This window comes from Cryptomeria japonica, chromosome 6, assembly GCF_030272615.1.
Source record: "Cryptomeria japonica chromosome 6, Sugi_1.0, whole genome shotgun sequence".
Taxonomy (NCBI): domain Eukaryota; kingdom Viridiplantae; phylum Streptophyta; class Pinopsida; order Cupressales; family Cupressaceae; genus Cryptomeria; species Cryptomeria japonica.
Genome location: NC_081410.1, coordinates 450,000,223 through 450,016,763, shown reverse-complemented (window position 1 = coordinate 450,016,763; position 16,541 = coordinate 450,000,223). Strand labels below are relative to the sequence as shown.

At 35.9% G+C, this 16,541-nt stretch overlaps 1 protein-coding gene across 1 annotated transcript in view; it reads right to left on the bottom strand.

The window, feature by feature from the left end:
- Nucleotides 1-16,541, bottom strand: part of LOC131037523 (uncharacterized) — a 229,658-nt gene that overhangs the window by 100,597 nt on the left and 112,520 nt on the right. The window contains exon 3 of the mRNA XM_057969681.2: nt 14,900-15,026. Coding sequence (XP_057825664.2) covers nt 14,900-15,026 — 127 coding nt within the window. The remainder of the gene's footprint in view (nt 1-14,899; nt 15,027-16,541) is intronic.

The window sequence follows — 16,541 nt, the reverse complement described above, 5'->3', positions numbered from 1 at the left end:
AAAATATACATTCAGAGAATATAAAGCTCAGAAAACTCCCTCAAAACACCCGAGAAATGGCATAGAAATGTTGGTTAGAATTGCTAAATGCCCCAAGAAACTATTTAAGGGACATTTCATGATAATCTCTACAGTTTTTGAGCATTCACAAAGAATTTCAATGAGATTCCCATTTCCATTCACATTGGGACCCCCTGTGACTTTGATTCAAGTATTTTAAATTTTTGGAGATTGGAAAAATGTAATGTCCCATTTTATTTGACCTTGGAATATAAAAATTAAAATCATGTTGATAGAAAAATAAGTAAATTTTATCACAACTTATTTTAATTATTTAATAGGGTCATATAAGTTACTAATTTTATGTCAACAGTAAATTATAAGAGGGTCACTTTATTATTTCCCTTTTGCTTAAGTTAAATATCAAAAAGAGAGGGGGATTTGAAAGGTCTTCTAGAAGATTCCTCAGAGTTATAAAAGGGCAGTTTCGGGCTCATTTGCATTATGCTTGGTTATTATTTTCTTTTTAAGAGCTCTGGGATCTTCTAGCTTTTCAGCAAGCCCTAGGATGAAAACATTTGGGTTTTGGTGGGTTTGACAAAGCCCAATTTCATCTTTGGAGTGGATTCATCTCAGGATTCACCATTATGCAGCATTGACAAATTTGTTGGAGGTTCCATATGGAGATCTAACAAGAATGTTCTAACAATTAAGTACCAAATTTTTTAAGTCTCAGTCTGAAACAAATTTGCAAATGTTGGAGGTTTATTGATATTCTCTCTATTCATTTGGTGAGTATTATATTGGCCTCTGTGAAAAATAATATTTAATCCGAAGGACTCAATTCATTAAGAGAAGCTTCAGTGAATCTTGATCGTATGGTGTAATGTCCCCTTTTGGGATATTGCTACATGGAGGTAATCACACCTTTCTACCTCTTAAATACATGTCCTTTGTCATTATTCAAAGGGGAGTCAGCCCTGAGGATAAATATATAAATTTTAATTCAATTTAAACACCAAATAGATCAGCCCTAATACAAATCAATCTGATTTTATTCATCATATTGAGTCATCCCTTTTTGGGAATTCGTTGCTTAGGAATTATTAATATTTATCCAAGTCAGCCTCTTACATTATTATTCCCTCATCTCTGTATTAGTAGTAGCTGAGATCTGGTTTAGGGGCATGACAATCCGCCCTTCCCAAAATTGCTTGCCCTCATTCAATAGTGGAATGATCTAGTTTGTAATCTACCTTTTGCTGAGCTACTCTGATTACCATAAGTTGTTAATTTTGAACAGCTTAACCAAGGTGTTGAAAATTTATAATGTTTGTAATTTTAATACAAGTTTTCTGTCATACATCACTTTGAAACTATGAAGAGATGATTAGGTTGCCCCAACATTTGCACAATATTGTGGATATCTCTCAATGTTAAGGCAAGAACTTATATATTCAGTTGAGGAACAGAAGCATGACACATATCTATGTGATCATTGTGATGTTCTATGAAGAGGTTTTCCCCTTACTTGACAAGGAAATCTTAGGGGTCTTATGAAGAGATTTCAAGTTGATATATTACAATTTTAATTTGATCAAATCTCCACAATCCATAACTGAATCAGTTACAATTTTAAGTTGATATTTTACAATTTTTCCTGTGGAGATTGGTAGGGTAATCTATTTCCAGATCTTGAGGATGTAAGGGCATTGTAACTACTAGATTTTCTCCTCCACAAAGCTCCACTTGTTTATTGTCCTCTCTTCTTTAGATTGGATGCTTTTAAGATCTTCTTCATCGTACCTTGTTTTCTTGCTTGGATTTCCTTTTGCTTCTTCATCGGACATTGCCTCTATATTACGCACTTGGCTTCCTTTTCCACATGTGCCCTTGCCTCCATTGTTCCTTGCACTTGAAGCACAAACCTTTCCCTTTTGGGTCTTCTCGTCATCTTTTAGGTTTTTCTTGATTACAAACTTGCCCATATTCCCATTTTCCCTTGCATCAGAAACATAATCCTTTATTTATGAGCTCCTTTCTTTTATTGTAAGATAGAGCTTCTTGTTCATCCTTTTTTGTAAAAAGGTTTGTTATAAATGTTCAGAGGTTGATACTTTGGATGGTATTTGTCCTTTGTAGGTGTGATGCCTAATTTTAGTGCCTCTCAGATCACATCCTCAAGTGATGTAGGATCGAGGGCACTTACCAAGCCTTAGATAGTTTCTTTTAATCTTTCCACAAATAAGTATGTGAGTCTACTTTGAGAAACTTCGGGTACCATGACTGATAGTTTTTGGAATTCAATGGCATACTCTTCTACGGTTCCATGTTGTTTTAGTTGTGTTAGCTCTTTAAAGTACCATTCGAGGTGTCTTTGATCAAATCTTGCGATAAGCCTTTGAGTAAATTCATCATAAGTGGTTACGTGTTCGTGGCCTTGGGTAATAAGGCCATGATGCCACCAATAATGGGTTGTTCGCTCTAAGTGGAGTATGGCGAATTTTATGGCATCTTCCTCTGTCCTGGGACTAAGTCAAAGATGGGCATCCATCTTTTGGACCCATGAGCACATTGTGACCTTTCAAAATCCATCAAAATTGGGAAGGGTCATTTTTCTTACCCTTTGTTTCAAATCTTTGTTGGGTTGTCCTCTTTCCCTACTAGGAGTGTTTCATGTTTTAGCATCAGAATAATCTCTAAAGGAGACATTTCTCCTAACTTCAGGATCTAGTCTTGAGTATGCTTCAGCAATTTCGTCAACATCATTAATAGGTGGATTATTTTCTTCTTCCTCTACTGTGTGTTATCCCCAAGGCATGAAGGGAGGTCTTGTTGGCCTAGGGGTTGATACCCTTGAATGGTTAGAGTTGGCATCCCTACCATGGTTTGGTAGTGTTGGGGATTATTGTTGTTCATATTTTGGATGGCTTCGAGAAGTAGTTGTGTCGTTCTCTCATTTTGCTCCATGAGAGCTTTAGTTGTTCCCCAATTCATTTCCCATTTGTTCACCCATTGTGTTGTTTGTGTAGGGTTATAGTGGATGCAAGTTTCTTCTTTTCTCTTTCCAAGGCCCTTTGAGCCCTTTGGCTTGTTAATGTTTTAGCAACACAGAAATCTGAAACAAGATACACAGAATTTATCCTGGGAAAACCCTCCACCTGAGGGTGAAAAACCTAGCCCACACAAATATGATCTTTATTATATCTCTGAAAATGAATACAACTGTTGATAGTTTCAGATTACTATCAATCACAGCAAGATAAGTTTGATTCTCTACAAATCAACCATGACAATGAAGTCAAATGATACATCTCAAAAGACTCATCTCATAAGTCTGAAAACTATGAACACAAAAAACATATAATATAACTGATCTGCCAGACTCTACACATGCACAATATTCTCAACTTTCTATAGACAAACAAGAGAAGCCAGCAATATATATCTATCCATCTGCCGAAGAAGAAGAGCAATGAATATAAAGAATCGGAATTGCAAGTGAAGAGACACCACGAAGGAAAAAGAAAAGACACCAACAGTTACATCTTCACCGACAGCCATATGGACATGAAGAGTCACCGACAGCCACAACTACACTGTCAGCCACATAGACATGAAGAGTCACCGACAGAGAAGTGAAGAGACTCCATGGTGGAGAGGAAGATTCACGGACAGGAAAGTGAAGAGATTCCACGGTGGAGAGGAGTTAGATATTATCTTAGATCTCTATCGCAGCTATAAATCTTCAACATGGCTAAGTTGCATCAACTATCTTTCACAAGATGGCAAGAATGAAGCTCTGATACCAATTGTAACATCCTCTTTTGGGATATTGCTAGAGAATGAAGCTCTGATACAAATCCTAACCAAATGATAAAGCTAGAGAAGAATAACCTCAGATTCTAAAGAACATAAATAATTATCCAGGAAATGGACCGAGCATAAGATTAGAATTGTCTTTCTAGTGTATGCGAAAACAATTCAATGCCTTTCTCACAAATAAAGTTCCCACAAAACAATCTAAACTGACCCAAGCAAACTAGACTAAGGAAAACAGACAACTTGAGTCAAATGATTCAAGACAAATGACAACGACTAGGCTAAACAAAGAAAACTAAACTAAAACAAACAGAAAGTAAACCTAGTATAAACTGAAAGAAAAAACCAAGCTATGTACAAGACATCTAGAGCGAACAAGACTCAAATGACCTAAATATTGCATGATACCTCAAAATGTTCATCAGTAATAAAGGATCAATCATGGTTTGAAGTCTTGCAAATTCATCCTTGAACTCAAAGAAATGATCTCTCACTGTGCAATCCTCATATTCAATCAAACTTCATGCAATATTAATAGTTGAGGCAACTCATTGGGTCCATGATTTCTCCATACACAAGTTGCTTTTCCCAAATTTTCATAATCAAATTGATAATCCTCAAACCTAAGAGCAAGGAAAGAAACAACCTGGTGATCTTCATCCTTGAATGGAAATTCTTGTATATTGTTCACCAACTCATCAAGAGGTCAAAGTTGATGATGTATCATCCCACATTCACTTGAAATATGCGTGCACTTGAAATATGCAAACCAAAATTACATTCATTAGCGAGCATTTCATAAAGAAAATTATATTCAAAATGAAATTTAGAATTGTAAGCATGGAACAATTCACCTATTATTTTTTCTTGAATCTTTAGTAATTAGCGCCAATTTGAATTGCACTTCATGCATGGCCTCCATTGTAACAAATTGCCTATTATTTAACACTTCACCTTGTTCGATTTCTCTTAAGTTGTTTAACATTTCCTGCATTTTAACAATACATAGATGAACATCTTCATCGATTATGCTTGAATTATTGAAATCAAGAAAATGTAATGAACCAACGTTATGAAATGGTGAAAACTCCCTCCTATCATCTGAAATCTGATCATCAATGGATACTGCTCTTAGAACATCCTGCAATTCTTCTTCTAGATTAATATTTTGTTGCAAGATCAAATGCTCATCAAAGATTTATCCCTCTTGAGATACATAGTAATCTCTTCCTTCTTCTTTGAGTGATGAAGCTTGACAATCCTCCATTTCAACGGATTCTTGATCGCATTCACTGGTAGTAACAACTTATAGCTCTTCAGGTTCTAGCATTTCCCAACATTGACTATCACTTGTCACTGTCTTGCTCACTTGAAGTCTTCCATTGCTTCCTTGACTTCCATCTCAATGGCCTCTTCTTTTGGTGCAACACATGAAAAGTCATCATCCACGTGATTGCTTTCATCATTAGGCTCAATCTTCTTTCTTCTTGTAATTTATTTCCTTCACCATCAAGCGATACTTCAACACATTTTTCTTTTGATGGTGCCAAATTAATTTGCTCGAGGTATGCACTCCAAATTTTGTTTGTAAGGCATTCCTTTGATGGTTCTAATAATCCGAGCTGGGCTTTGATCTAGTTGATGGCTTCTTCACATATTGAGCAAGTGAATTTTGAATGAGTTGCATTATGAATCCTAAACTAGCGAGCTAGCAATATGCTTTCTACGCATAATCCATTATCAACACTCAATTGATTCTCGATCCTCCCTTTGAATCTTGTGAATGCATCATTACTTTTTGGAACATTGAAATCATTGAGCTCCATGCACAACACCTCTGGGTTGGGAACATCCCAAAAGAATATCTTTCCTTGTAAAACCAACTCTATCCTTGACAAAAAGATTAAACAATTCAGCTCATCATGCCCAGTGGTCTCATGAATTTTGCACCTCCTTCTTAATGAAAATTGAGACATATTCCTAGGGTGCAACTGCACATTAAAATCCTCATGAATATGATCAATATCAACTAGGAGACTATCTTGACAACAAGAAATATGAAATGACTGCTCATCCATTGAGAAACCTTTTTGGATTTTCTGTTTTCTTTTTTTTTGGATTTACAAACTTTCTAATTTTGGGGGTTTTTCAACATAAAAGAGATCTAGCATATCTTAATTTTAGCTTGAAATCTCATACTAGTTCCAGCCTTACAGTAGATTTGAACATTCAACGCCTCCTTTCTTTTCCAAACCCAGTTGATGATCCAATGTTCTCACCTTCCCTCTCATGGTAATTTTGTTAGGGGCTTAAGATAACCACTCCAAAATATGAATCGATAAGTTCCAACATTTATCATTCACTCCCTCCTCTAGCGGTTGATGTGTTTTTTATGACACCTCAAACACAGAATAAAATACTAAGTATTCTATCCTCTCTTGAACAAAGAAACCTCATATGCTAAACAATATGATCAAATAAGGCAACTCCAAGGTTTACAATGCGAACAATCGACTTCAGTGATGGATAGACCTAGTGTATTGATGTGATATGTTGATAACACAAAGGAACCTATGTTTTGTTGGAATGTGGAATCTAACTTAAACTGGCTTGAAAATAAAAGACAAAACAGATAAGGTTGGAGAAATCTATTCTAAACCCAAGGACAATGATAATAATAAATGATACTTTGATAGATGGATTTCATAATCAAGCCTTGCTTCACCATGAGGAAACAACTACACAAAAATGATGCAATCTCCAAAGGAAACGAAGGATTTTCATATTGTAAATACCCATTCAAATACCCAATGCTAGCGCAATCCAAATGAACATCCACAATCGAACAAGTATAAATCAAGTTCATACTAACCATACACCTCAGTTTGCAATCAACAAATTCCAAATGGTATGAACCGGAATTCCATCAAATATCATCACATTTCTCCATTACAATCAATGAACTTTAACTAACTTTGAGAAGTGATAAGAAACCATGCAAAATGTAGAAACACAACACAAAGATCCACCGTAGCTTCAATGAAATTTATGTATTGATTTCAACAAGCTTGGCAACAATCTCTAGCTTCCTCCTACTCTACTGCTAACTACTAACTATCAACTATCTATTGACCTTTACAAATGAAAAGGCAAAGCCTTTTATAGACATCCCAATTACAATTCAAGGGCCACGATTAATTTTGAATCAATAGCCGAGATTTAACAATAAAACACTAGTTAGGGTTAGTTACAACTAACTCCTCTTTGACCAATGAGAAAATTGCATTGCTTTGAATGCACGCCATTTTTGAATGTGGACCAATAAGAAATAAGGTTGGGCACATTGAATTTAGTGCCCTCCACATGTGTAGTTGTTGATGAGTCAAGTACATTGAACTTGGACATGTCAAGGTGGCATCATTGGATTGGTTGATGATGAATAAGTGCCACCTCAGCATAGATATCTCTTGATACTCAACATTTCCAAGCTTTTGACTGATTGTGATGGTTCATATTCCCAAAATGTATCGTCTTAATCAAGTTTCTAACTTTACTTAACTCTTTTGAAACTTTCATTCATGCTTGATCACATTTCACTTTTCCATTTTCACTTTTTTCACATTCAGGAATCTTTCTCTTTGTGATGCATTTCCATCCTCAACTCCGGAATCTTCAATTACTTCCTTTCTTGACGTTCTTTGATCTTGAAATTCCTTGCCTTGGACTTGGATTATTGGTGTAGTTATGCATTGTATGTTGTGATCTCCTCATGTGTTCATTATCCTTGACGTTGTTGTAGAGTAATCCCATATGTTGTAGAGTCCTCATGTTGAACTTGGATTTCCATAGGTCAATGTAAAATCTTTCCTTGTAGAGAAATTAGAACCCAAACCTTGATTCCTCTTGTTATCTCTTCCATGTTGCATCTTGCATTATTGAGACTATAATATCCTTTATCTTGCATATGTGAATCTTAATGTTACTCATCATCATTCCACATTCTCTTGCATCATTGCTTGGATCTTGTAATGCATTTCCTGGAGTCTTGATCTTCTTGTTATACTTGAATTCCTTCTCATTGCACTATTGTCTTCTTTGCATATATAACATGGAAATCCCTCGCTTTGATGTTGTCTTGTGAATCTTGTCTTCCTTCAGCAATCCTTGATTTAAAAATGTTCCTTCAGCAATCCTTGATTTAAAAGTGTTCCTCATCACATGCAATCAATCTGAAAAAGAAAGAAAAGTCCTTAAATTATGATAGCAAGATGCATCCTAAGTTAGTAAAATGCAAGAAATTGATAGGAAAATAAAAACTAGAATCTTGCATTCCTGAATTTATGTTGAAGGACTCAAAAGATATTTAAATGACAATCCCTTTTCAAAAATTGCTTCACAAATTCTACTTCATAAACCCTGTTAAAACCCTTCCAAGTTGAACCTTGACATCAACTAATTTCCGCTCCAATGTGGAAGAACTGCCTAAAAATCCGATGTAATTCGTCTCAGATCTGCTTCTTTATTCGTATTAGAAGTATGCTCCTTATAATTTTGCTTTGAATGAATTACAGATTGATGTTTGTGAAATGAAAATCTGATCTTCTTCTTATAGCTTTCCTCAAGTTTGAATTTATAACTCCCTCATTAGGTCGGCCTGACTTTTTAACTGTTTGAAATTAATTGCAATTGAATCACCTTTGGGTTGGCTATGATCGATAATCATGGCTTTACTATTTAAATTTTTGCACTTCCTTCTAAGAGGGCCAACCAAGATAACCATAGGAGAGCAGGTTTAGAAAATGGGAGTGGATTAGTGCTTGACCTTAATGTACTAGCCGACTTCCTTGATGTCTTGAGTGCAATTGTAGTATACAGGCGGATTTCTGCCCTCCTTGTCTTGCATTAGCCAACCTGTTGTGACATTTTCACACATCGCCCTATTGCAAAAGGGGAACCCCTCTTTTTGCTAAATAAACCAAGTCTTTTGCACTCTGTATGGTCTCCCGACCCTAAGGAATGAGTTGTAAGGTCTTGTTGGTCTAGATTTGGCCTTTGGAGGTGATGAAATGACTAAGCAAGGAATGGATTCTTAAGGAATATACAGCCTAGATAAGATACAACCTTAATATTGTCATCAAGTAGAGAATTAGGGTTTTGATGTGTTGAGAAATGCATTGTGCTTATTGCTTTATCCTTCGAACTTTGCATTTTGCTAACTATGAACTTGATTGATACTTGTACTTCACAATGTTTCCTTATCTTTTTTAGGTACATTGCAGGGAGCAAGACTTCGGATGCTAAGAGGAGGACATCATTGAGTGAATGATATCATCATCCAAGGAAGAGATCGCAGTGATAGAACAAAGAATGCGCGTGCAAAGGAATGGAATCATGGATACTTGGTGAAGTGTCAGGATAACCCTGAGAATTGATATGAAGAAATGAAAGAGAAACAACCAAATTTTGGCTAAGTCTGCAAGTGTTTTGAGAAAATCTGGTTAAGTCTAAAAGCTTGTATTGTCTATTTTAGGGTTTCTACTCTTCAAACTTAGAAATGAGGTTAGTTACTTAGTGTTTTGAGAAATCTGAACGAAGCAATGAGGTAAGAACCCTTCAAGGAAGCTGCTAGTAAAATTTGAGCCAATTCTAAGGACTTACTATTTTTAGTAAGTTTCACTACATCTCGGATTGGCCTAATTTTGCGTTTAAACAAAATTACTATTTTTAGTAAGTGTCCTTGTGCCCCGGTTTACCCTAATTTGATGTTTGGAAGAACTTACTATTTTTAGTAAGTCTATTTTTGGTAGGTCTATCTCTAGCAGTTGGCAGGGCACTAATGACAGAAAATTCTTGAATATCCAAGTTCTAAATAGAGAAAAGTTGAAAAAGCAAGCAGATGATCAGAAATTTAGCTAAGTCTAGAATTCTTTCCTCAAGTGGCAAAGGCATGAAAATGTATTCTAAGGCATGGAAGAATTCCTCCACTCAAAAATGGCGTTCAAGATAGGAAGGTGGGCGCATTTCACCTAGCATGGAGAATTTTCCAGAATCTTCAAAATTCCTCTACCTCCTCAAATTGGCGCTCAAGGAAGGTTGATGGGCGCTAAAATCAAGTTAGGGAGGAATTTTCCTCTCCAAGGAAATTCCTCCACCTCCTCCAAATTGCACCCAAGGATAGAAGGAGAACACAAATATCAAGTCATGGAGGAATTTTTCTCAAGGAGGAAATTCCTCCACCCCAAGAATGTGCTCAAGGAGAACTCCAAGGCGCCAAAATCAAGTTAGGGAGGAATTTTCCTCTCCAACGAAATTCCTCCCCCCCTCAGAAAAGCGCTCTAGGACAAGAGGATGGCGCCAAAACAAGGTCAAGGAGGAATTTCTAGTTTTCACAAATTCCTCCACTATGGCAAATTTGCGCCCAAGGACAAGTTTAAAATGTGGATTCCATGCCATGGAGCATTTTTTCCTCAACAAAATTCCTTCAAGGCCAAAATGCACTCAAGTATGCAAAATTTCTAGGAAAGTGAAAAATTGACTAAGTGTTAAAAATTCCTTCCTTTAGGACAGAATTCTTAGAAATCATGAAAAATTGACTATATGCAAAATTTCTATGAAAGTGAAAAATTGACTAAGTGTTAAAAATTCCTTCCTTTAGGACAGAATTCTTAGAAATCATGAAAAATTGACTAAGTGTTGGAAATTCCTTCCTTCAAGACAGAATTCTTAGAAATCGTGTAAAATTGATTAAGTGTTGGAAATTCCTTCTTTTAGGACAGAATTCTTGGAAACAGTAAAAAATTGGCTAAGGCATGGAGAATCCTTCCACCTATCTCAAATGCGCCCATAGAAGAAAAGTGACTGGAGACATAAAATTGAAGTTCCTAAGGAGATATTTTGATAAAAACATGGCATTATTGACAAGTCAGAAAATGATAAATATCAAGAATTCATCTATCCAATCCAAAGATAACATCAAGACGTCAAAAGGCATGGAGTTCCAAGATGAGCAGATCCAGTTTATGGCATCCAAGTTCAAGTAGAAATCCAATCTCAAGAAGTTCATGGAAGAGGAATTCCAGTTCTAGAGAACGCCAGTTGAAAGACCTCAAGATTCAAGAAAGTAAAGATGAGAAGAATTTACGACTATCTTGAATTTCTTTTGGAAGTCCAAGATCCCAATCAAGAAAGAGCGAGGAGGAAGAATTCCAGTTTTAGACGTTTAAGAAAGACATTCAAAGTTCCTGAGATCTAGTTCAAGTATAAAAGACTTCAAGAGTGACAGAATCGTCAACAGGGAAAGATATTCCAAGAAGGTGAATTCCCAAGCAAGTACATGGAAAGAAGAAAATGATCAAGGATAATTTCAGAAGAGTTGATCAAAGTTAGAATCTTGGTCCAGATGATGCAAATTGGGAATATACTTCATCACAATCAATCAAAATGGAATATTCTTCGTGATGAGTTACCATGTCCACATGGCATCCAACATGCTAAGGTGGTGCCCTATCATCTTCTCTGGCCAATCACGTGTTTCCAAACCGTCACTACCAAAATCAATGCATTTGTCGCCAAGGAGAGGGATAGTTTGTATGCTATTTTGGGTGAGAATCTATTAAATGCTTGATGGAGTGGCAGCTCATTTAATGCATAGTGGCTACCTTACTTGGAATGATGGGTCATTTAATGCAAAGTAGGCGTGATGCCTTATTTATTGGCATGCCCACTACTTGGCGCCACAAAGGGTTCATTTTGGTCAAAACCCTAATTAGGGTTTGCATGGTGTAATATTGGCTGATTTCAAATCAATCTTGGTTGTTCATTTGTGGGAGGATCTTTATAAAAGACCCTACCTTCGCATTTGTAATTCATTAGATAGATAGCTCATTAGTACAAGTAGAGAGCTCTTGCTCCTTAGAGTAGAAATAGAGTAGAAGGAGAAGACATTGTTGTAAGACTCAGAGAAATAAAATTTGATTTCATTGAAGATATGGTGGATTCATGTTTATTTCAACTTGTTGCGTGGTGTTCTTCCAATTTCTGAATTGTTAGATAAAGTGCTTTGATTTCAATGGAGAATGTAATGGTGTTTGATGAATTTCCATGGCTCATACTTTTTGCGTCTTATTGATTATAAGTTGTAGTGTAAAGTTAGCTTGAGCCTTTTATATGGATGCTTAAATTCAATCATTGAATGTGCATTGTTCGTTATGATGGTGTTCATTATGATATGAAAATTCTTTGCAAGATTGCACTAGTTCTTGTGGAGTTGTAGTTGATCTTGGTGAAGCAAAACTTGGTTTATTTGGAATCCATCCATTAGAGCACCATCCATTGATATCATTGTCCTTAGGAGTAGATTTAGATCCTTCTAACCCATTCCCCTTTAATTTCAGTTAATTTCAGTTGTGTCTATTCGAAGAAAAGCATCACGAGATTACAATATTCGATGAAGAAGTTCCAGCCAGCATTGCAAGAGAAGTGAAGAACGATTCAAATGTAAGTCCCTTTGAGTTACCAACATATCACATCAAGCCAAACGAGCTCATATCCAACATAAAGTCACAAGTTCGTAGTAGGAACCTTGGAGTCGCCTCTATGATCTTTGCAATCTTAGCATACAAGGGGTCTTTGTTCAAGAGAGGATAGAGTATCCTTTAACACTTTATTCTGTGTTGGTATGGTCACGAAACACCCATCAACACGACCCTTTAAGGGTATTGTGAGGCAAAATTAGCATATAAAAACGATAAATTAAATGGTCCTTGGAGGAGAATGTGAGCACATTTGAGACGTTGTCAGGGAATTTCCAAGTTGGAGTGCATTTTAGACCCTCCCAAGGACAAAAAAACAAGGGTGGGATTGCACCAATGGAAAAGAATAGTGCCCATGTTTGTGACTTACGCAAAATTTTATCAACTTAGGGGTGACCTTGGAGCACATTTCCATAATGTGGAAGGAAATCACCCTAGATGGAGCGCATTTCCACACTGGACAAGGAATTCCCTCTTGAAGGTGAGTACTAATTCATGCACGTTTGGAAATTTTGATGCCTTGGAATGGAAATTAATCTTTGGAAATGGAAATTAATCCTTCGAAATGGAAATTTGTTAATAGAAATTCACCAAGCAAAGGAAATTCCTGAGTGATAATTCATCATGTAGAGGAAGTTAAAACGCATTCCATAGCTTGAAAGTGGATTTCCATATTTTTCAAAACTTAACATTTTTCCCAACTTCCCCTAACAACATGTCTTGACGACATTGACAACTTTCACTTAACAACATTGATAACATTTTGACAACTTCGTGAATTTCCATACCCCACTTCTTAGTCTTGACGTTTGTTCATGGATTCCAAACTCAAAATTTGAATTCTTGACTCAATTTACCCATTCCGGACTGACAAGACATCACCCTCTTAATAGCTAGGACACGAAAGTACTACCAAGCTAAGCAAAACACCAAGCAAAAACACCTACGCTAACAAGCAAAAATTGGGGGTCCCCGTTTACAATGGGGCGATGTGTGAAAACATCACAACAAATACAACTTGATTACCAACCCACTCCAAAGAAACAAGCTATGATTGGTGAAAGCTCCACTAAGAGTCCTATTAGAGATCACTAATAAACCCGTATTAGACATAAGCCTCAAAACTCACGCTCCCGATCCAAATTGAGCAGCTCAAAAAATTTATCCCAGATCTGAAATTCTTTACATTTATGCAATGACAGCTGTTAATGAAAACATGGATATGCCTCAATCTAAGGGGAACAAATAAATACAAGTTCTCATGATTGCCAATCATTTGCATCTAGTGTTCGTTTGTCTTGAAGGGAAAAAATTACTGTGTGATATTTCACTTGGGTATGAAACTTAAAGAACACCAAGGAGTATTGCTTGATATGTTTCTCCTAGTAATTATCACTTATGATTTAGCTATGTAGGTTTGGCTTCACATGCCCAATCTTCGAATGCTGATATGGTTTGTAAACAATCACCATATGAATTATTGTCAGCCCTCTTGCACTTCATTTTGGCCTGGGCATAGGCAGTTGTAAATGCTAAATATTCTTCCATTCAATAGAAATTTATATCTAAGCAAAGGAAGAAGAAAAGCCAATATGAGAATGTAGAAGAATGGGTAGGCCTAAAATGATTATGGAATGGAGTTGGTTGAACTCCCAAAATTGAAAATATTCCTCCAATATCGTTTCAATGCTTCAAGAATAGCTTGTGACTTATATAAAGTAAGCCATCTCCACATTGTTTTAGGGCAACAGTAGGTTGTTTATGAAACCAAAGTTCTCAATATTTCACCCTACAACTTATGAGCTCATTTTAATACCAGTTTGGTCAAACTCCCTAACCTTCACTTAAACCTTTGAGGGCGGTTTTGCACTATAATCTATGTGGAAAAAAATTAAGAATTGAACTGTTTCAACATGAGAATGGATAATGCTTTGACAAGACCTAGCAAGAAAATGCCAAAAAAATCATCTTAGATTGTAATGAACAAATGGTACCAGCTGTTGGGCTGCGTTGATATAGAATTCATCTCCTAAGAGTTTTACGCACACAAATTCATTGCCCCTAATTGATCTTTAAAAAAAGTGCTGTCCAGGTCTAAGCAAAGCTTTGGAAAAGACAAACCTGTAAAAAAAATTGTGAATGATGACTTCTGCAATGAAAGAAAAAGAAGAAAATTCAGTCTTGAAACATTGGGAAAGGAAATCCAAGATCCATTTGTAGATTGTTTCCTACACTGATTCCAGTTTTCTCAATGTATCTGGTCCTGAATCAGGCATCCTCCTAATTTGTTGTTGGTGTTTTCTATTGGTTATTTACACATATGAATGGTTGAATCTTATTGCAATCTCTAAATAATTGAAGTATAATATCACACTCGTAAGAAAATCAGTTTAAACAACAATGCTTGATATATTCTATAATTATTGCATTACAATTTATAGTGAAGAAAAGCTTTTCAATTTTTGTCGTTATTTGCTAAGAAACTGGATATTAAGGAATATATAAAGAAACAAATAGAAACTAGAGCACTGAAGAGCATATATTACCATTATGTGCTATAACGATAGTGTCAAACGCCCCCTGAGGTTTTGTGTTTTCAGTAAGATGCCACATCCCATTAAACGGTTCCATTTTACTTATCCAACAAGGTCTGACCACATTGACCAAACGACTCTGCAATTGGATTGTTTTCTTCATATCAATGAAAATAACATCTTAAGTCAAAATAACATATCTGCTACCAATTTCTTAACATTTTCTATAAAAGAAAATATACCTCATAATCAACCATCTGCAACAGAATAATGTTTTTTAGGTTCTTTCAATAAAGGAAAACCAAAAACATAAACCATACAAAATCCAAAAGTATAAATCTCAAACTTTCACTCTATTATTTAGTTTTGAAAGCTCTCATATATTACGAGAATCCATATTCAATCAATTTTCACTACTTAATCAAAGATCCTCTAGAGATTTTAGTCCATTTAAAAGTGATGCACAAGTGTTGCATTTAAATCATATAATCTCTTTAACATAGTCAGAACTTTATAGATGTTTTATACACAAAAGATTCTATTACACTGCCATTAATAACCATAAATGAACAAAAGTGTACACACTACTGAACATGATAACCTCCATGTATTCCAATCTACTCTTAAAGTTCATTAACACTTGCACATGTAAATCATGTTAACAAATCTTACAAACCCATCAAGAATCAACCAGAAAGAACATACACCTGGCAGATCTAAAGGGTGCAAAGGAATGCAGATATCCCAACAAACAACCATAACAGAGCATGAAGGTTCACAAGAATATGAGAAACCATTGAAAGGAGTTCACATCACAGGCACAGATGGTGGGAGGTCCAATAGGAAAGACAGAAGAGGCAGCTAAAAAACATTTTGAAATGCAAGAAAGTGGATATAAAGCAACATATGATAGATCAAAAAATTTAATTATCAAAGAGGTAAGGGGCTTCCAAGAGACTTTCTCAAAGATAAATTACAATGAAAGAGAAAATTTTCAAGTAAGGAGGATTGGAAAAATAAGAGAAGAAAGTAGTAGGTCAATTACCTCTGGATTTGTCTCAAAAGTTGGGCCATTTAGTGGAGCTTGACAGGGCTGTGTAAAGCCCTTTCTTTGTACTTCTTCTGGATTTTATAAATTTTTACCCCTCTTTTAGTTATTAAAGTTGTCATGATGAAAAGAGAGGACAAGAACCAAATTAGAAGTAAGAATTTTTTGAAAGGTTCACATTTTCCCTAGATAAAGACCTAACTCAAGGACAAGAAGAGAGGAGAAGGGGAAGATTGGATGAAGTAAGGATGGCAAGAAATGAAGGAAAATAGGCATGAATAAAAAACAGAAAAGCTTGCATCACTAGTCAAAAGCCTCAAAACATGCCAAGAGAGCAGAGAGGTAACAAAGTATATAAAGGCAACAAGGAATGAAATTAAACAAACTGTGGTTAAGAATCTTAAGATGCATAGGGAATTTTTGCCCTTCCCCAACTCCCTTCCCCCCCTGCTCCGTGCCAACAAAGAGTAGTTAAAATTGGTATGTTTGAACTATGGAAGATACCTTCAGAAGAGAGAACCTCGGTTAGAGCTTGGAGTACAAGGAAGAAACATGATTTGTCTCACAAAAACTCATGAACATGATGGCTACAAGACACCAATTTTT